Raw genomic sequence first — 22150 nt, forward strand, 5'->3', positions numbered from 1 at the left:
CACTCATTGCATCCCAAAGCCTCAACCAGGCCCGCAGCACCCACCCTCGCCCTGATCGGGAAGGGACAAGGTGGACATGGAGCCTGTGCAGTAGGAGCAGAGGAGGAGGGCGTACGGGTGCACAGAGGCTCGGTGACCGCGGACCAGGTAGGAGGAAGTCTCTGGTGGTTCAGGTGGTTCTGATATACCTGGAAAAATTTCTCCAGTGGAAGGGACAGATAAGACAGCTTATGCATCAGATGCTAAAACCCACTGAAAATCCCCACTGGGATTCAGAAAAGAGTCCTGTGGGCTGTGGCCACACAGCCTTAGGGCTTGGTTCTTCACAGCTCTTTGAAGGGAGTCCTGAGGTCTGAGCTGCCGCCACTCCCAGAGGGAGTGGGATCCAGCTAGTAAGAATCCTGAGGGCAACTGTGCCCGAGGTACCCCATAAGGACTTACGGAGGGTTTGGAGCCAGCCTGCCCCCTCCCTGCCACTTTTCTTTGTTTTATTCCCACTAGCTACTAGGCTTTTCTTTGGGAAGTCAAAGGTGGTTTGTGTTTGGTGCCACAGCCGCAGAAGGCAGTCTTTCCTCGGAGACACTGAGAGCATCGTTTACCTTTTTCCCTTCCGTAATGGAAACCTGTCCATGAGTGCCAGTGTCAATGCGGTGAAACTGGGAGCAAGGGAAGTCTCCTCTACGAAGACTGCTTTGGTGGGTCTTCCCTTCTGCTGCCCTGAACAACTAGGCTGCAGAGCTGTTTTTGCGAAGCCATGAGGGAAGGCAGGGAAGAGTGTGGGATGCTGTGGGACGGCCCCAAGTCTCTCTCAGGATGAGAAAGCAGTAACTGGACACTCGAATTCAAAAGAGGGAGGGGAACATCACATCATTTATTTCCAAACAAAATAGCAAAATGGAGCTTCATGTGCACAAAAGTCTTCAGAGGGAAAAAGAATCACAGATTTTAATTCATTTTTACATATTTACAGCAAGATTAAACCACAGCTTTCGACTATGTTTTCATTCAACAATCACCTTTAGCCAAATACATAACAACTTTTTTTCCTTTCAAGTTAGTTCATAATTTAAGGATGCTAAGGGGACAGATGATACATCACAAACCGTGTGGGTAGAGAGGGTACCAAATACTCTAAGGTTTCAGTCAGGCTTTCTTGCATGTGTGAGTTATAATGACAAAAATTTGCCTGTCTGTATAATTCACATTCATTGCAATCATTACATTTTCCCATAAATTAGCGATATAAACAAACATATGGGGACCTCCAGTAAACAAATAAAAATCAATATAAGAGACAACATTTTGTAGCAACTATAGTAACAGCATGGGTTACAGCTTGAGGAAACTTCTTTACAAATCATTTAGTCAGCACAAACGGGATGGGGAGGCTGCTACATCCTTGTTTATTTAAACCACCTTCAAAACCACATCAGAAGGTTTGGGGAAAGCTGGACAGGGTGAAAGTTTCTTTCCTGGACACAATATGAAATGAAGAACTGCACATGTGGATGGGAGGGGGGCGTTTGCATGCACTTTGGGGTCGTGGATCTTCTGAACTCCAATTGCCAAGATTCTGAAGAAAACAGGAAATTATAAAAACATCTCTCTCCCTCAAGCCACTCTCCTTTCTACTAACGGCAGAAAGGGCTTGCTGATTGCTACTAGCTAGAAGAAAACACTACAATGGGTCTATTTTTAGCAGAGATTGTCTTTGAAGGATCAGGAAATATTAACAATTGCTTGGCTTCAGCCTTCGATTCCAAGGATCTGGAGTAAGAATACTGGAAGCTTGAGGGATTTCCCCAAGGAGGTTCATCCAGGTGACACGACTTGGACTGACTGAGTGCAGACCAGTGCAGAGAGAAGCAGACACACATTGTGGGCTTAGGGTACATCCCCTCTGCCTGCACTGTCTCTGAATTCTTTCTCCCATGTCCCATGTCCTGTGCAAAGGGCCCCTCAACGTCTGCACACCTCCACAGGCCCTGGGCCTGATGTCTCTGCGTTGCTTTTGTTTTTCTCATTGCAGGACTTAGCCCTAAGTTACTGGTTAGTGTAGTGTGCATGTATTTTTTTTAAAAGAAGTTTGATTTTATCTCTTTAGAAACGGTTTGAAACTAACGGGGCAGAGGGAGTTTGACAGAGAGGAGAACAAATCGCTGACAAAGAACCTTTTACGTTTCATCAGCGTTGTTAGGACGACAAGCAGGAATGTCTCAGATAATAACTCCCACTTCAAAGATTTCTCAGCTCAATAGAAAGCAGACCATCCTTTTTATTCAACCACAAGGACTGGCACTAAAGAAGACTCCACTGTTTGATTTTTTTTCTACCATGTTTATTTTTCCCCTATTCACTGGGGTACTTGGATAAAATAAACAACAAGACAATTAAGGGAACATGGACTTCTAACTTTCCTGCCATTTTCCCTATCCCCTTGGCCTTGGGCTCTTCAGCCTGTGCCCAAGGCCAGACCAGGCTGGAGGGGTACCATACACCCTACCCTGGGGAGAATCAAGTTGGGGGAGGGGTTGTAAGAAACTTCTGGGATAGAGGGGCAGAATGGGCTGTGCTGGGGGCCAGAGTGCAAGTGTCCCAAAGGCACTGAACTCTTCAGACTTATCCAGGGCGGCTCCTCTCCTTCCTCCAAGTCCCATTCAAATTCAGGCCTCCACCCTGCTCGAGATGCAGAGAGGCTCCGGGCACAAACGGAGCTGGGGATGCTCATTTGTTAAGCCTCTGAGCTTGCCCTAAAGGTATTTACTTCTGACCCTGGAGCCTCTTTGGGGCGCAGTCAAGATGCACGGAGTCCGGCTCCTCCCTTTCCCGAAAGCGTCCCTGGCGCCAAAGCGCCCCCCCATCAGAGTGCAAGGTGAACCCCTAAACGCTGGCGAGGAAGGTCCTCAGGAGGAAGTACATACTGGAGAGCGCAGTGACAGTATTAAATGGCGTGAAAGCAAAGGTCAGCGCAAATGTATCTTAATAGAGTGTCTGCAGTGAAGTGTGCCGCCTTTGAAGCGGCCGCTCCCCGCGCGCATTTCCATGGCGAGCCTAACGCGGCATGCTGATGCACCGTCAAACTCACACTTTCAACCCCAAAACCCGACTCTTTGAACAACCCGAGCTTGATTAGACCTTTCTCCTTTTCTTTCCCCTCTTACAAACCATTTCCTCGCCTTTAGAAACTCGCCATCAAACCCAAATGCGCCCTCTGATCACCGCAGAAAGCAGAAACAAAAGGGGCTGAGCGGCGATTCAAGCGGCCCTTTTCTTCCCTCACATTATTATCCATTTTTATTATGATCGGGAACAAGTGCCCATTCGCGTGGGTTTTGTTTACCGGAAATTAAATGAAAATGATTTAGTCCGCGTCAAACAAAAATATATACTTGTATACACAAGAAAAAAGGCCTGTTAGACGTAAATATTATGTCCTTAATGAAAAGCCTGGACGGGCTCCAGGCTCGGCCTTTCAGGATTTCAGTGCGACTTGCCCATTGCCATAGAAATCCTAACTTACCATGAAGATGCACCGTGGCGAAGAAACATTGCTTTGTGCGCGGGCCCTTTGATGTCGCAGGCGCGAGATGCGGGCGCTCAGCTGCGCCGGGCGAGATTACCTTGCGAGCAACGCGGTGGACATCTGTAACAAGCAAATGAAAAATTAAAGGCGATTAGTGACCGTCGACGCATTTTTATTTTATTTCATTATTTTGGGTGGGAGTGGAAGGCAAAACGGGGCCTAGAAATAGAAGAGAAAGAAATGAGCCCTCTTTGGGGCGGGGGTACATTTTTTAACATCTTCAGAAGAAGCAAGTTCCCCAGATGCCCTCTGCACCTTGGTGGCGGGGCGGGTGTTTACCGATGGGAACGAGTCGTTTGCTGCCGACCGCAGGCCCTTGGCTAGGCGGCCTCTGGGCCCTATTGTGGGGGCAGGGCGGGAAGGGCAATGCAGATCCCCTTCCACAGGACGGATTCACTAGGGATGTGTTTGGAAGATTTTGGATTTTATCAGATATACGAAAAACAGTCCCTCTCCAGTCAGGACGTTATTTATCTGATGGAATCGGGGCAGGAGTGACAGTCCTCTAACAGTGACTGAAGAGGAAAGAGTAGAAGGAAACCCAGCAGAGTGACAGAACCTGGGCTTGTTTGCTGGCTTCAGCTTTTTAAGTTGAGCTCTTCAGGGGCTCCTCCTGGGTAGGAGCACTACACCCTTCCTTATCTCCAAATTCTTAGGGGATTGGGATGGGTCTACCAAAACTTTTTACCCCTGTCATTGTCTTCTCCCACCCTCCCCCCAAATCTTAGCAAGAATTTTGGGGCAGCACCATCATCCCCTGCAGAGGGTGGCAGACTGGGAACCAGGCCCTGATCTTTTTCCCCATTGGCAACAACTGCAAAGACTTTCCTCTCCCCTGCCACCAACATCTGTTTTTTTTCAGGGGATTTGGTGCCCAGCATACCAAATACACATTCAGTCTAGACCCATTGGGTGTTTGCCTTTAAAATATTTATTATTGCAATTCATTGCTTGTTTCCCCCTCCCTGACCTTTTTAAATAAGACCAACATTGTGCGATTTTTGACAATTGAATTGACACGATTCATCCAGACACTGTCACCTAGGCCAGATCCTTTTGCTGTGGAGTCCTGGGCTCAGTGACGTCATTGGCACACTCTGCACCCCCAACTCCAAGCACCCACAAGATTCCACAGGCAGCACCTCAAGCAGCGTGGGGTGTGAGGAGAGGGTGGCTGGTCTGGGGAGGTCTCAGAGCATTGAATCCTAAAGCCCCTTCAGTGCTCTTTTGTCTGATTTCTTGTTGTTTGGACTCATCACCTCCCCCAAGTATATAAAGCATACCGAGCAGACAGACAGGCAGGCAGACGGATCTGTGTGCTTAGGCCAGTATATGGGGGAGGGGCATGTACTCCCTAGGGAAGGTGCTGACCCCACCCCACCTCCCCCAATCTCCTTTACCGAAGTAGTTGGGAAATTTTGGATCTGGGATTTGAATAGCTGGGGGAGGGAGGAGAGGAGGGAGGCAAAAGGGAAAGGCAGCAGGAGGGAAGACAACGGCTCAGGAATTCCCTCTGCCACTATCCCGCCTTAGGAACTTCCGAGGAGACTCGGACTGGGACCTGGGAAGGGAGATGGGGTGGCAATCCAAGCGGCCCAGGCCTGGAAAAAATTTTTTCCCATTCTGTGAATCACTCAAGGATTTTGTGGTCTTACTTTTGCCGCCTGCAGTTGCCAAGATTGCGCATTAACTCTCCTAATGTTTTCTTTTTAACTTCTGCCTGTGTCTCTCTGTTTTCTTTACCCCAGCACTGCTTTCATGCCACCCAGTCACGAGGGCATCTGTGTGGATGGGTGGGGGTGCTGGGTGTGATGGGAGAATCCACATGGGTACCATATTTGTATTTGAAGATAATGGACATTATACCGGCATAGTCAATGAACTTAGTGGTGACCTTCCTCCTTCCTCCCTCCCTCCCTTCCTTCTCTTCTTCCCTCCTCACTCTCTCATCAAGCCTCAATAACCGGGCCTAGACCTAGCAGTCAGTGTACGCGGAAGCAGTAAGCCCAGCAGCAGCGCTAATACCGGAGGCGGCGGCGGCGGCGGCAGCGGCGGGGCCAGGTGGCGGCGCGGGGCTGGGGGGCGCCGCGGGGGTAGCAGCGGCGGGGCCCGCGCCCTGACACACGTACCATTCGCTCAGGTCGGCACCACGCGCCGCCACCGCCGCCGAGGAGGCCACCGGGGGCTCGCGGCCGAAGTCCGACGAGGGCGACACCAGGGCAGACGGCGCGGCAGAGTCGTAGCCAGAGCTGGGCGGCGGCGGCGAGCGCCCGTGCACCTTCATGTGCTTACGCAGGGAGCTGGGGTGCGTGTAGCACTTGTCGCAGCCGCGCACTTTGCACGTGTAGGGCTTGTCGCTCGTGTGCACGTGCGAGTGCTTCTTACGGTCGCTGCTGTTGGCGAAGCGCCGCTCGCAGCCCTCGAACTCGCACCTGAAGGGCTTCTCGCCTGGTGGAGGCAACGCAGAGAGATTAGTGCTCGTGGGCCGTGGCCCTGGCTCGGCCTCACCACCCTCCCCCAGTTTCTCTTCCATTTTGGGGGAAAGGAGCCGTAAAAAATTTCAGAAACCTCATTCCCCGGCGCCTCAGGCCCGGCACCCCCTTCCCTGCTCAGAGCGCGCCCCCTAAGCTCCCTCCAGCCCGCCTCCACCCCTCCCCCTCTCCCGCCCGGGTCTGGGGGGAGGGTATGGAGGAGGAGCGACAAAGACTCCATCTTAGTCCAGTTTCTATTCTGGAAAACCCTGATCCCCTCTGGTTGTTTTCCTCCAAATTTTCTCCACTTGGAGCCAGAAACACCTTTGCCCAGAGAATAGAGTTGACCGAAGAGTTCGCATCTGCTCAATTTAAAGTTGCTGTTCCAGCCAGACGTCTCTGCCTCTTCCCTCCCCGCCCAACGATCCACCCTGCACACATCCCGTCCTGGCCCAAATTGTTTCCTAAAGTCGGTTTTGTGCAAACGCCAAGGAGATGGAATAATTTAGGGATGAGCAGCCGATGCACACGGCATGTGCATAATGTGAATTCGTGCTGCACGGAAAGGTATTCTGAGCAATGATTCACTTCAGACGCGATTTTTACGGGAAATGGAGCCTCCTCCCCCTTCCCCTCTACCCCCTGAGGGCAAACATTTAGCAGCATTCTTCAAATCTTGCATAAACCGTCCGGGATCCCTCCAGTTACGCGCGCCGGCAATAATATTTTATTACGCTGCTCCAGCGGCCTCCCGGAGACTCTGCCATGGGCAGCTGCTCTCCCAGTCCTGACTGACTGTGAGAAGTCGACTGGCCTCCCCAGACCACCCATCGCCCCCGCGGTCCGGCCTCCCAGGCCCAAGCCGAGAGGCTGGCAAGGCAGAGTCTGCCTGGGCCGAGCGGGATCCGAGGCCTCTCCTGCAATCGCTCCCTTGATCGCGGCGGCTTCAGGATGAGCTCAGCTGCTGCGGTCAGGCCAGGCCCGGCTCCGTGGACCGTAGGACAAGCGGGCAGCCGGGGTAGAGCCGGGAGGGGCTCGGGTCGGCGGTGCGATGCCCTGTAGAGCCGCAGGAAGGCGCGAGCGCGCGTTAGGGTGGAAATACCGGCCGAGGACCGAGCCCCAATCCCGGAGCTCAACGCCGGCTGGATGCGCTAGCGTGGGTAGGGGGAGGAAAGGACCCCAAGAACCCGGAAGCCCAAATTCCCGCTGGAGCTGCAGATGCTGCGGAAAGGAGGGGAAGAAGTGTCCGGGCGCTTTAAACAAATGGATGCCGCCGGGCGCCCTGGGTTGAGGGAAAGGCTACCAAGCGTCTGGCTAAGGAGAAAGAGATGTACGGCTGGAGGACTGTTGCCTTTGTGGTCGCTTCCGCTTCCAGGAAAGACGGGTGCTTTGGGGCATGTTTGAACAAACAAAGCCCCTATTCCCAAGCCCTGTTGAGGCTTCAGCTGAGCCAGAGGTTTGCACACAACCTTCGCCTCCACTCAGAGGCAGGTTAGGAGCCCAGGGCTCCTAACCGCGCGGCCGCTGCGTCCTCTCTCTGCAGAGTGTTGTTAGTACAGTGGAACACTGGACAGTGCTGGCATCTGCCATTTTTCGGCATATCGGTACAATTTTATTTTTTTAAACAATAGGAAAAAGATGCAGAATAAACTAGTGTCCCTATTTGTCCCTTGTTTTCTCCCCTCTGATCCCTGTTAGCATCTGCAAAACTAAAACTTTTCTTCTTCCCTTCTTTCCTTTCTAAAATCACTTACAAGAACCATGTCATTCAGGGCCTGCAAAAGAAAGCAAGATTTGCTGAAATAACGGAAGGAAATGGAATTTGAGATCTATTGTCACCCTCAAGTATTGCCCCCCCCCCGCACACTTATCCCATCGTGTGAGCGCCTTGGTGGACTTTCGCGTAAAACAGAAGGAATGATTTCGTCCCAGACGAGGAACTGAGGCGAAAAAAGCAGGGCACAGAATGTGATCTGGGCCGCCTGGAAGTTCCAAGGCCCCTGGGAGGCCAGGTGAGGCCGCGCCCCCGCGCCCTCCCGGCCTCTCCCACTGGCAGTAGGAGCCCAGGACTTCTCGCTTAACTCTGCACCCGCACCCCCACCCCAACACGCAGCCTCCCTCCCCCTCCCTCCCACCTGGTCTGGGCGCTGCGCCCTTGGTGGGTGGGTGGATGTGGAGAAGCAGGGTTGGGCCAGGGCCCCGCAGCCCGCCCCGAGCAGCCTGGGCCTGAGGCAGAGTCTTGAAAGGCCCGGAGTCTCCTCCCAGAGGCTCAACAGCCGGGAGAGGCCTCCTCCCGGCCCGGCGCCAGGACCGCCCGACAAAGTTCGGCGGCGGCGGCGGCGGCGGCGGCGGGGCAGTGCGGCTCGCGCCATTTTCTCCTACTTGTGGCTGGGCGGGCTGAGCCGGGCCCTTCCGCCCCGGCGCGGTCTCTCCTCCTCCACCTCGGACCCCAGCCCTGCCTCCCTCTCCTGACTGCCCGGGAGAGTGGGGCGAGCCCCCAACCCAGGGGTCCTGGGAAGGGCGCCGAGCGGCGGGCCCGTGGCTCCCTCGCGGCGGCACCATTGTTCCGGGATGGCTGTGACCGCCGCAAAGCGAAAGCTGTCGGAGTGGTCTCGGAGCCGCTGCCTCGGGAGCCAGGCCCGGGATTCAGACCCGGGAAAATCGCGACTGCAGAGCAAGCAGCTCCTATTCGCCGCTTCCGTGACTCGAGGAAATGAAACGCCATTAATATTTGAAAAGGCAATTATTTTCCTGTTGAATCGAGAACTGTCTTCATGAATAATTTGCAGTGAGGTCTATTGCCATTTGAAAAACATTTGGGGTTTTTTTTTCTTCCTCTTTTCATTACTTAGAAGGAGGGTTTGAGGGAAACGCCAGAGCAGAAGAGACTCTATATATTTTAAACTCCGGTGATAATGAATCAAGGCTGCCAGTGGAAGGGAAAGGATGCACTTAGAATTCTGTTATGAATAGACGCAAACCTGAGCCAGCTCGGGCGCACTGAACTTGCTTCTCTGCTGTAGGTCGATTGCACTGAGAATTTAACCATTTTCTGCTTCACGGACTTCAAACAGTAGCCCGGCAAAGAGCAGTAAAAGTTTGTTTGTTTAAAACCCCCCGTCATTAAAAATGAGTTCCTTCTCTGGCTCAGGACTGCGAGTCTATCTTCGCGGTGCGAGCTGCCAGCTCATAGAGTAGCGAGGCCTGAGGGCGGTGATCAGGGCCTCACTTCCCTCCTCTTTCCCCTGGATAAAACTCGAGGAGATGGGGGGGTGCTTGCCAGAGGGTTGAGGGGGATCCTGGAACCAGCTCTGAAAAACCGTACATTTCCGGAAATAAAGTAGGAAACTAAAAGTGGACTTCGATCTGGCATCCGTGTGGGCCAATGTCCTGGCCAGGAATTTTTCCCAAGATGGCAGAATTTGGGGGGAGAAGGTGGGATTTAGAAAACTTCTTTCCTGGGCAGTACCAGGCTGGAGAAATTCTTTGACTAATAATTGCTGATGTTTCCACCAAGAACAGAGGTAAGTAAGGCAGAGTGCCAGGGAATACAAGCTGGGCACCAAGCTGGAACTTATCTCATCCTGTTACCCCAAACATCCGCTTCTCCCGCCCCCAAAATGGAGGAGGGGAAGGCAAGTGGGGGCAAGAAAACCCTAGCTAAGGAGAATACAAACATTGCTGCTAAACTAATTAATGTAACTTTACAGGCTGTTCTGGGAAGTGGGAAAACTTTCTCCTTGCAATTGCATTAATTAGAGTTGCTTCTGGCCAGAGGAGTTGAACTTTTCAGGCTCCTGAGCAGGTTCCTTTTCTTTCTGTTAACTAGAACTAACAGATGTGGTTGACACATGTCCCCATTTCACTTAATAGCTCAGTAAATGACATGTAAAGCAGATGAGTCTCCTTGGGTCTCTGCTAAAGCAAACGGGAGGGTTTGTGAAAGGTCCCAAGTCTTGGTCGCCAAGGCTTCAAAACAGAGGCAAAGTTAGCCCATAAGACCCCAAATCCTAAAAAAGGCACCAAGGGCCTAATAAGCTCTCAGTTCGAGTGGCAATCAGGTTATCAAGCTGACCATTGGAAGACTGCTTGCCACAAAATTCCAAAGGGACCGGCAAAAATTAAATCATTCCCATGTCTTTATGACTTTGGGAACAGTGCCTTTTAAAATACCTTAAAACCAAACTCAATAAGCAGGGATCACACATTTGCACACACAGAAAACCAAGCACGTTCACCCTCACCCTCTCCCCATAGCAGAAATCTCACACTAGCCTCCCACACACAGTCTCAGGAAACGTCTGTGATTCCCATAGAAGGGCATAATTAATATTTTATGAACTTTAGCTCATGGAAACACCAAACATCCCTCCTCCCCCAAGGTGGAACTTGAGGAAATCCAGCCGCGAGGGCCAGGAAGAGACCCCCTGCTCCCCTAGAAGGTCCGCACGAGACAGACAGTGCCGAATACTGACCTGTGTGAGTTCTTTTGTGTATTTTGAGATTTTCTGATCTAGCAAAGACCTTCCCACACCCCGGGAAAGGACAAGGGAAGGGTTTCTCGCCCGTGTGCACGCGGATGTGATTTACAAGTTTGTATTTGGCTTTAAAGGGCTTGCCCTGGCGCGGACACTCCTCCCAGAAGCAGATGTGGTTGGCCTGCTCAGGGCCGCCGACGTGCTCCACGGTGACGTGCGTGACCAACTCGTGCATGGTGCTGAAAGTTTTGGAGCAGAGGCGCGGGGGCGCGGGGCCGTCGGCCGCCAGCCACTTGCAGATGAGCTCCTGTTTGATGGGTTGGCGCATATAGCGGAAGAAGGCGCCGGGACCGTGGGGCGCTGCGAGGTTCATGGTCAGGTTCATGCCCCCGTAGCCGTGCAGGGCTGCGGCAGCTGCCAGGGCGTCGCTGCGGGCCACAGGTCCCGGCGCGAAAGGTTCCGGCCGCGCGTACATGTCTCCGGGGAGCCCCAGACGCAGGAGTCCATTCAAAGTGCCGCCGGGGGAGGCCTGGGGAGGCTGCTCGTGAAGGCCCGGGAACACCGAGGGGCTGGAGGAGGCAGCGAGCTGGGGGCCATGGTGTCCAGAGCTGCTACCTGTTGTCGAGACAAATAGCGCGAGTGAGAACGGGTGGCGTGGGCTGAGCGTTCTATCGGGCCCCAGGGGGCAGGCCCAGCCCAGCCACACCACGGCCTCTGTGGTCAAAGCCGGGACCCGGAGCCAGACAGCGGCGGCGGCAGCGACCTGGGTGGACAGCGCGAGGCCAAGCGCCTCCACCGCGGACCGGCTGGGAGGCTGTTCCGTAGAGCCCCCTGTCGCTTCATGAGCAGGAAAGCGATGGTGGCGGCGGGGTAGGTGGAAGGGTCAGTGGGGTGCGAAATGCTGAGTCTGTGGGTTGCTGGGGGCCCCTAGGCTCTGCTGCAAAGGAGTCCGAACTGCGCTCCAAGCGCGCTTCGGTGACCAACTCCCTGGGGCGCTCTGGGCTGGGGCGCTCCGCGCTGCGGCGCCCAGCGAGGGAGTGGAAGTGAGGAAAGTGGTGATGTTGTAGGTGGTGGTGGTTTCGAAGCGCCCCAGCCATATATACAAATTTCAGTGCCCAGCTCGGCTGGGAGAAAGAGGCCTGCTGCATCCCGGCTGGGACTCCCCGGAGCTCCTTAGGTCGGGCCGCTCACGCCACCATCACCTGACAGCGGGGAGGGGAAAGAACAACCACAAAAAACTTCTGCAAAGTTTTTTCCCCCCTTCAAGTTTTGGGTTGTGACTTTTTTTTTCCTCCCTCTCTCGGTCTTTAATGCCTACTTGAAATCCCGTACACTACAGAGGCAGCAGCGGGGCGCGTGAAGAAGTGAATAGAGATTCGGGGCCGTGGCCCCGGCCCGCCGAGAGGAACAATCGCCTGGGTCGCCCATTGGCCCGCGGCCCGGTCCGACGTCAGCGATGACAGGTCCCTCCGCACGCGGAAACACACATACACGCGCGCGCGCGCGCACACACACACACACAGTCACAACTGCTCCCGCTCCCCTCCCCAACCCCCATCTTATTCGTCTACTGCTCATGCGCTCTGACCCGGGCACAGATTCTTTTCTCTACTGGTGAGCCCCCTCCCCCTTCTCTCCCGAAAGCTGGGCAGCTCTGCTTTGCCTCGCCGCTCTTGGAAGTGAGCGGGGCTGGGCTGTGCCTGCATTCACCACGACTTTGGGGAGGGGGCGTTACGCTGCACGTAATGTCCAGAGGGCAGACCAGAGTATACCCAGGCCTGCTGGGGCTGATGGGCAGCACCAGGCGCGCCCGGACGACGGCCTGCTTAGGCAGCTTGTCCCAGGAGTCGGGAGTAGGCGAGGGCCAGGATCCAGGGAGGACAGGCGGCTGCAGACTAGGCGGCAGGGTGCAGAGGAACTGCTAGGCTAGAGGCCCTTGCGCCTAATTTTGTTTTCTCGCTTTCTCCGAATTTCCTAGTGTCGCTCTGCGCTCTCTCCCTCTCTCTTTTTCTCTCGCTCTCCTTTCCCCGAACCCCCTGACCACACTCGCCTTCCTACTTGGATCCTTTCTTCTCCCCTGCCCTCCTCCCTTCTCTCCAGTCTATTCTTCCCAGTTAGCCTTGCCGGCACCTCCTCCCGGGTGTCTGGAGCGCCCGGAGACGGGCAGATCCGAATCTGGCCCTGAATCGGGACCAAGGAGTGGGCTGTAGACGGTGATGATCTGGGAGAGGCTGGCTTCGAACCCACGCCTTCCTCCTGAGCGGGCCTAAGAATCCTCCCCGCCGCAAATCACACCGATCCTCGGGCCGATGGGCCAAAGAAACAAAGGCGAGGGCAGCGCAGCGAGGAGCAGGTCCTCAGCCCCAGGTCTCCCACTGTTAATTTGCTGGCTGAAGCTCTGTACCCTGCCGCCAGACAGAGCCTCTGGGAAAAGGGGCTTAAGAATCGCTTCCACTTTCGGCTCCCTCCGGCCACTTGTTGCCCACGGCCCGGCCAGTCTATCTTTTTCGCTTGCCTTCACGGATTTTCGCTTGCTAAGTTTCCCGGCCCAGGCAGGCAGAATGACTGCGGGCCTCGGCCTCCTCTCCCGAGACGCCCTCCTGGGCTGCGGGTTCCGCTGTCTTGGGGCTGGGGGTCGGCCAGTGGGAAAAACCTTCAGTTCTGGCCCAGCCGAGTGTGGCATAAACAGAGGGGAGTGTCCTTTGTTTGCGCCGACCGGCTAGGGCCGGCTGCACAGCCCGGCGATTTAAGGAGCCCTAAATCCTGCCCTGCACTCAGTAGCCGAAAATGCCAGCCTAAGTACTTGGGCCTCCCTGGCGGCCATAGAAAGCGCCCTCAAAGCAGTGAAAGGCTTGGATTTTTAAGGACTGAGTGAAAGACCCCGTTCCCCTAGCAGAGGTGAGAAGTTTGGACGGATTACAAGAACTCCTTGATTGAGCTGCCCCACCCATCCCCAGCACCAAGGACTATTCTTAAACATTTCCTGGTCAGTAAATACGGGTTTCTTTTAATTTTTTAAAAAAATAATTAACTTATTTATAATAGTTGGCAGATTCTTTGAGACTTTCATTTAATGCATTGTTCCCCACTCAGGGCTGCATTTTAGCAGGGGATTAACTTCCACAATTTCCCTCGGCTTTGACAAGTCCAGGTCTTTCTGCTCCTCCAGCCGGAAGAGCTTAAGCAAACTACCAATAGATGCTGCGTTAGCACTGAAAAAAAAAAAGTTGAAGGAGAGCATTTGACAGCCGAACCCCTTCTACTTTGGAAACCAAGGAGACTTCCACACAGCAGTGTTGATGCTACATTTTGAAGATTTGTCTCCTTTCCTGGCTTCACACTCTCACTTTCTGGGATTTATCCCCTCTGCCCACAGGTGCCTCCTCTCTGTTTCCCCACCCTGTTTTCCCCTCCTCAAAGCACTGGCCAGGTCCTGTTTGCAGGTGTTCCCACTTCTTAGTGAGTGGTATCAAGGCTTCCCACGGCGAAAATGTCTAGGTGAACCCGTGAAGGGCTCTGAAAACAACAAAAGCCAAAAGCCAAAACCAAACCAGTGTGTCCCTCTCTGAAACCCCTTGCCCAGTCATTTGTTTCCCCTAGCCTTTCCTCAACACAGAACTTAGCTCCTCCTGGAGCATTCAGGCCTTAGTGCTGGGGCACTTCTGCTGCAGTCCAGCAATTAAAATATTTTCTTTCCCATCTGAAAGTAGGTGATCTACAACCTGCTGTTCAGGATGTTTGTCAAACTCGCCATCTACTTTGGCTTCCATTAAAACTCTGACTTGCACAAAAATGGATCACTTAGTATATACACTGTGACCACATCTGCATCTAAAGCTTTGAACAACAGTACAGAACAGGGATAGTTAAGTTGTTTATGCTATGGGCCCTTTTAAAAGTTTGATGAAGCTAGTGAACTTTAATAATCCTGTGTTTGCTGCCCACAGCCATAATAGAAGAGAACTGTAACGTTCCATTCCAAGGCGGTGAAAATTAAGATGCGGTTTTTTTCCCATCCCAACTTGTGGACCTCCTGAATTCTAAGCACTGATTCCATAGACTCCAGGGATAAGAAGTAGAGGCTTTATATATATATATATAGGTTGTTTCTACACAACACACTTTCTCATAATAAATTTACCCTTGAAAAGCTTTTAAAATGTGTATGGCTTTTTGTGCCAGCAGTGAAAGGGCAGATACATCTGACTCAGCCAAATTCACTGACCGTAACCTGGCCCCAGGGAGTTCCTTCCCAGATGCAGCCTTCTCTTGAAGCACTGAAAACATCTGGACCCATCCTGGATAGATGCCTCTTGAGTAGTTAGGGGTCAGTCAACCTAAGGTCACTAAGATTGCCTGATCTTTGCAAGTTCCTTGGAGCCACATGGTTTACGCCTTGTTGGGCTAAACAGAGCAATGGGACCAATGTCCCGAGGGACATTTCCCTAGGGACAGAGATAGGGAGAAAAAAAGCCATTTCACTCATTAATATTTATAGACAGGGTACTTTGGATGATGCCATCAGGGTCTTCAAGAAATATCTCTGAAAGAAGCCCCAAAGCAGTATTTACCTAATCACAAACCGCAGGTGGGGCACCAATGTCAGGGAGGAATATTTTACTTCCCAGGGCCATTCCTTCCAGGGCTCAGGTAGCAAGGATTCCAGGTTTTATTGACTATTCTTGAGCAGGAAGAGTAGTGGTGTTCCTCAGTTGTGCTCAGAATTTTTCCTCCAGAAATTTTTCTCACCACACTGAATACTAAATTCTTGACTGAAGCATTCTATTCCTAACCATGCTGGGAGGTATAGCATTGTTGAGTTCACCTTTCTGCTTGATTTGCGGGGGGGGGGGCGGGAAGAGACATCCTGCCGCCCACAGATCTTCAGCAGAGGTCAAAGGAGCACTCGAGGTTTTCAAGGGGGCCTGTTTAGAGCAAGTTCCACCCCCAGAGTCCAAACATCCTTCCCATGCCCAGAATCATGCCTTAAGCACCCTTGTTTACCCCAGCCATGACAAAGCAGTATCATAAACTAAAGTGATTTTCTAGTCCTGCTATATAGACATATGACATTTGGTGGCTCTACCATCTTCCATAGCTCCTCACATCACTGCCTCAAATGGCAGAATGTCTAACTTCTCTTCCTTGCAAAGAAAAAGAAATGGGGGAGATTTCAGATCAATAGTTGGCCTATTTTTCCACTTAGATCTTTTAAACAATGTTAAATGATGATTATCTGTCATGGGTTATACTCCGAGCAGGATCTCAGGAGCCGAGGGCCACTGCACAGAGCCTGACCAAGCACAAGACTTGTAGCTTAAATGTTCTATACCTAGGTCTGCAGTCACTTGTTCAATCCTTTCTTCCCTGTTTCTGGCCAGTGTAACACCAAAACAAGAGGCAAGTGTCTTCATAGTCTATTCACAGACAGACTTCAAGATTCCAGTGAGAGGTTGTCCCTAGTCTTACGGGGTGGGGGGAGCCGGACAACTTAAACCCCAGGAGCTTACTGTAGGACCATGCCCAAATTGTACAAAGGAGATGAGACCTATCAGAGTTTTGGAGATAATGGAATATCTTCCTCCCCTATACTATGAAAATTTGGGCTTTAATTGCCATTAATGGAACTGAGTATGAAAGACAATATGCTTGAATAAAATTTAATTTCCAAGCACCAGTTCTGCAAAACATCTTTTGACAAAAGATTAGGAAACACGGTTAAAGGATCTTCCAGAACAACATCTTTACATAATAACCACATCTCTCTTGAGAATTCTGCTATCAAATCATCCCAAAATAAGAGAGGAGACTCATTTCCTGAGTTGTCCATTTAACTTTTGTTCAGAAGGTTGCTTTTTCTAAGAACAAGGGAATACCTTGGAGGCAACCGTCAGCTGGTGGTGTAGTTGAAATAAGGAAAACTAGATGCCTGAAAGGGAAAACACTCAACCCTAAATCATATGCTTATTCTAAATGGAATATTAAATTAAATTCTTCACAATGAAGGTATTCCTGACAGAGCGCCTGTCAGTCACTCCCCGTTCAGACACCACATTGTGGGAACATCGTAGCTGCCACATTGCAGAAGGCTGGTGTCCCTGGTAAAGATGATGCATATCATGTAAACCCCATCACCAAGATCAAAGTCTGCTCCTTTCATGGAAGCCAATACATGTCAAACCTCATTCCAATCAAATCGTCCGGAAATGAATTCAAGATGAATATGTCATAGAATAATGTGACAGTGGAACTGCAGAAGGTCAGGGGTGGTTGTTTCAATGAGAGAGTCGTCAAATATTAATTCTAGAACGTCCAGATGAGTAGGCATTGAGGGGGATTAGCTGGCTGCTGGTGGCACGTTGTGTCGCTGATTTGTGTGCAAATGCATCAAACACCAAGGTGTTGTTCTCAGTTTCATTGGAACTCAAGAAACACCCCAAAACTCATGACCAACATAACCAAAAGACCAATTAAAGAAACATACAAAGATAGCTTCCTACTTAAAAAATAACTTCAGCAAACCAATAGTCAAAAGAGGATATTAACTTACTTGACTCTTTCAGGGCGTTTCGGTAAAGGCGTATTCGTTTCCTCATCACCAAAGAAGTCTTGTATCTCATTTTCTGACTTTGAGTCTGGGAAGAAAAGAGAGACAATCACTAGTTAAATAATTTCCTACATGTCTGTATGGTAAGACCGAAGCACCTGAATGTCTGAGGGAAAGAAAGTGTTGGTCTGAAGAGCTTTTCTGTGTTTCTTTGACTATTTACAAGATTGGAGGTGAAAGAGCACTCTGCTGGGAAGTACCCATATTAACTGCAAAACTGTATTCCTGGTGATTAAAAAATATTAAAATTAATTATTTCCCAACTAGATTTTTATCTAAAACTCATTTGTGAATCTCCCGTGCAGGTAGAGTTAAGCACCCTTTCAGTCAGTGTTCAAACATCTCTAACTCCAGAATTTAAATTGTTTGTATGGGAAGCCCCCAACATTTTCTTTAAGTTAACTACGTTTAGTGAGAGGGAGGGCCGGGTGTCCTCTCGGAGTTTAGCAGGTTAAAAATTGAGTTGTAAGTGTTGGTCCTGATAGGAGAGGGATTTCTTTGCAGATTGTAGATCCTGTTATGGCCATGGTGGTGTGGAATCTTTAACCCTCACATGGCTTCCGCCACCTAACCCATTTGCAAGGCACCCCTGGTTGGTTTTTCAAAGTTAGTATAAAATTGATCAGATGAGGGGGATTGTTTCTATCATCTGATCCTGCTGTCCACATTTCTTAGTTAAGAAGGTCAGAAATAACTAACCCTCCACCCCCTCAAATATTTGCACTCCTTATCAGATTCACTTTGTAGATAGAGCTACCCAATCTTTGGCCACCTGAAAGCCTGAAACCCATCCTGGGGACTTCTGCATCTGTCAGGCAAGGCGAAAGGCAGTGGAGTAGCCAGACAGAGGCGATTCACCCAGCCCCAACCCTCCATTTGGCCTAGAAAGACAAACAGTCATTGAAAAGGTCTCAGGCTGGACAAACACAGCAAGCTCTCTGTCAATGAGGACGTCTGCCTGTCTTGACACTCCAGCCCCCAGAACAAGCAGTTGTTTAACTTGTTGAACCACAGGCCAAATCCAAGTGGGGCTCTGCTATCTCAAAGGCTTTCCAGTTCTCTATGCTCAAAGATCTCTTTCTCCCTCCCTCAGCCCCGAACCGGACTTGAACTAGCTTGGGTGTTTTCACCCTCCCCTCACCCTTGTTTTCGAGGTCCAAGCCTGAGGGGGTGGGGGTAGGGGGTTAGACTCACCTTTTCCCAGAGGGTTTTATTTATTTTCAGTTCTTTCTAACCAAAAGGCATCTGTCCCCAAAGGTAATAAGCTCCTTCCTGCACAAATCAGGAAAGAAAGGAAGCCCAACTTTGCATTCCTACAGAAGGGCGGCATGCTGGGCGTCCTTGCTCTAAAATTTCCTCATGGCAGGATGTCTGGCACGGGGAAAAGTCCTGGTTGGTTGGAACTAATAGAATTTACTTTTTTGCTTCAGAGGGAAATGGGTGTGAGTTTCCCTAGAGAACTCTGTCCACCCGCAATGCTGTCCCCGAGCCCTCCACTTAAGAGGCCTGGGTCATTTCTACCCCCAGGTCCTGGCAGTCTTTTGTGCATTAGAAACCCACAGACATGCAAACAAATGTTTCACAGGCTGGACTTCAGGCAGGCAACTGGGGCCGTCCTTAAGCTACTCCTGTAGCAGCTCCATCACTGGCCTGTGCACCGAACCCAGGTAAATACCTTCTCCTTTGGTTCAAATGCTGACTCTACTTAGCAAGCCAGTCATCTCACTGAAGGATGAGTGAAAAAATCTAGGAGCAGTCCCTGGGCCCCTAGACCAAGTTCCCCACCAACCCAGATATATATAAACCTCAAAAATGCTCAGCTTGGTTTTTCCCGAATGATTGCTCCTGACTTGTCTCCTCACACCAGCCCTGAGCACTGAATCACCAGCGAGGGGCTCAACCTGGAGACTTAGAATCCACCTTCCTTCCTACACCTTGAGAAAAGGAAAAGGTGCCAATGAACTTAAGTAATTGATTGTGCTAGGGGAGAGCCCTGACAGTGGGCCGGTGTGTACAGGCAAAAGGCATAATTTTTCTTTGGGGGAACACCAAGGCTGCACGTTGTGGGGTCGCCCTAGCAGGCGCAGGCCTGACCAAGGTCAGAGGTCGTCTTCAGCCTTCTTCCCAAGCCAGCGACTTCAGTCCCTGAGCCTTCCCCGCTGCTCCACCCTGATTAACCCTCAGGCACGCCGGCAAAGTCAATGCCCGCCTCTCGGCCAGAGCTCCGCAGGCAGGGCGGGTGCAGAGCAGGGGCCCTGCAGGCTGCCTGGGAGCTCCTGGGCCAAAGTCAAAACGGCTCTCGGCCTCTGCCTGTGGCCTGAAGTCGCCAGCTGTACCCGGCAGCTACCTGGCTCCCCTCCAGTGGGCCCTCGAGCACCAGAAAGTTGGGCTGAGGGTCTAGGTTGTGAGACGGCCTTTTCTCATTCTTCTGTTCCCTAGAGGGAAGAGCCCGGCATCCTCCAGCTCGGGGCGAAGACTGGGTGACCTCCGTCTGCCCAGAAGAGAATCTGTGTTAGCGGGTCACTTGAAGGACTAGTCTGGACATTTAACTGTCCCTTCGAACCAGCCCGTGGCTTGACAGAGGAAGGGAACGTGGTGCCCCATCCAGGGTCGCTCTGAGGCCAGTGTTGTCGGGAAGAGGGTAGAAATATGAACTTGGAATCCAAAGGGAGTTTCCTGCAGATGGTGCCCACCAACTCACAGCCCCTCCAACGCCCCTTTGCCATTCCTAAGACCTTGCTGGCTCCCAGCTGTCCCCATGGACCATTCATCAACCCCAAACTTTCCGGTTAAACCTTTGAGGCAGTTCTAGATTTCTTTCACAGCCTGATTCAGTTCCCGTCCCACTTGCCCCTAATTTCCAGTGCCTCTAGGGTAGTGCCCAGAATCCCAGGTGGCTGCGGCCTTCTCCCTTGAGAGCTAGTCGCAGCTTTCGATCGCATCCAGGAGAAAGAAAGCCAAGACCCAAACCCATGGCCGGCCGCGAGCAATGGGCGGATCCCAGCGGTCAGCATCCTGAGGCAGGACCAGACTGCTTGAGGGTGAGGATCCCGGCCCTGCAGCGGACCCAGCCGGCGTCCCCCGTCAGGTTGGGGTGGAGAAGCTCTGTCATCTTGCTGCCAGGAGGGCTAACTTGGCTTCTTTGACCCTGGAGAGGAGAAGCCGTGCCCTTCCCTGCCATGCCCGTGGGGGCAGGGAGGAGAAGCTGCCTTCAGGGACCCCCTCCCTACGCGAGCCCGGCTCACTCGGGGAGAGAGAAGCTCTGGGCCACGACTCCCCTTCTTGTGCCAAAGGTGGGCACCTAGGCAGTCTACAGGGAGGGAAGAGAAGGCGAGCAGGCAACAAGCTGCTCTTGGTCCGCATGCCAGTGGGAGCCCCATTCGTCCCCCTTGCACCACCCCCTCTGGGAAGAAGGGATGGACTCATCCCCAGCGCTGCCCCTTGGTGTAAGGGCCCCCTCCTCCCCTCAATGTCAGTGGGGTGGGGCCTGTCCCTACGGTTGGGGGGCTAAGGAGGGAGGAGGTGAGGGAGAAAATCTAGCTGGGCCTCTTACCCCAAAGGGGTTTGGGTGCCCATGGCCGCGATAAGGGTGCTTCCTACCTGGCTGCTGAGGGTCCAGGTCCGGTCTCTCTGCCCCCTGGACTCACACACTTACCCCGCTCCACCTGTTGCCAGGATCGCCTCATTTCTGCACATCACTTTGGGGTGGCTGAAGGGGGACCACAAACCCCTCCAAGCCTCTCTTTTGTGGTTCCAGCGAGGCGGTCATCTTTCATTTCTCCTTTTCCAGCTTTCGGGAAGCAGTTAGGGAATGTATGATGAAGCAGAAATGAGCCGTCAGGATGATATTTTAATGGCTTATATGTCACGTTGGTGCATGTGGCTTTGAACTGGAGCCGCTTGCGTTTCCTGCAGAGAGCGCCGCAAATCCCACTTGATAACTTCTACAACCCACAACTTTTTTTTTCTCACATTCACTCTTACCCTGTATATTTGGACGCGTTTCCTAAAAATACCCTCTTCTCAACGTCCCCCTTGGATTTTCCACGGACTGGAGAGGAGAGGACTGACTTATCTTTTTTGAAGAATTATTTTCCCTCTCCCCCTCCCAATGGCTACCCTTCTCCCCTCAGGTCCCCTCCCTTATTTTTTTTGAAAGGCAGGCGAGGTGGGTTCAATATTTGTTCCCCCTGGTGAAAGCAGCACAGCCTCTGGAGAACACTTCTCCTTGCAGATAGGATTTTACAACCGCAGTGGAGGCAGGATCCAAATTCCCCTTGTAGGCAGCAGAAAAGACTGAGTGGCTCTGACATGTCTTTTTTGAACAAAGTGTGTAATAGTTCCTTAAAAAACCCACTCCTCAAGCCCCAGCCCTTTGCCTCCATTCCCCATCCTGGTTCCACTCAAAGTTGGCAGGGAAATCGGGGGCTGCTGTACTCAGACTTGTTGCTGGGGACCGAATATTTGAATTTTTTTTTCGTTCTCAAATTTCTGTTTCCCAGCAAAGCGCAAAGCTCGGCCAGGTCCCGCCAGACACCGGGAAACCATCCCAGCTACAGAAGTCTAGTTTTGAGCAGGGAGAGCCCAGGGAAAGGGCAGCTCAGCTCGTCAACCCCAAGCAAGAATCTGGTCGATGAAAAGCCCAGAAAACCAGAAAAGAGGAGAGGCCGATGCTGACCCTGCCTTTCTCCAACATGGGCAACCTGAGCAGGCAATTGGGCAAAAAATATTCATTTTCATTTTCCTCTCGCCCGGGCACTGGTGAGTTTCCTAACGGGGCCGCCTGTGAAAGGATGAGTTGAGGTCTCTTTGTCTGGGAAAAGAGTTTAGGGCTCTGATTCAGCTGCAAAGAAGCCAAATGAAGTTAGAAACAAAGGGCAAATTGAAGGATTCCGACTCTTGGCTTTTTGTGTTTTCCTTACTAGAAAATAATTAGACCTAATGAATATGCAGACGCTTCAGCTAAACCCTCGGCCCAGGCTGTTGGGTTTTAAACAGAGCTGCGGAGAAA

The 22150-nt window shown here is 51.9% G+C and overlaps 1 protein-coding gene across 1 annotated transcript; it reads right to left on the minus strand.

Annotated features, from left to right (window-relative positions):
• Nucleotides 1-857: 857 nt before the first annotated feature.
• On the minus strand, nt 858-21819 carry ZIC4 (Zic family member 4). The gene is given in 8 exon segments (XM_072958939.1): nt 858-1573; nt 3521-3643; nt 5713-6031; nt 10530-11147; nt 17083-17167; nt 18334-18354; nt 18356-20287; nt 20795-21819. Coding segments are annotated over 6 exon segments (1158 nt in total). The 5' UTR covers nt 18470-20287; nt 20795-21819; the 3' UTR covers nt 858-1573; nt 3521-3642.
• Between the last annotated feature and the right edge of the window lie 331 nt (nt 21820-22150).

This window comes from Vicugna pacos, chromosome 1 (assembly GCF_048564905.1).
Source record: "Vicugna pacos chromosome 1, VicPac4, whole genome shotgun sequence".
Lineage (NCBI taxonomy): Eukaryota > Metazoa > Chordata > Mammalia > Artiodactyla > Camelidae > Vicugna > Vicugna pacos.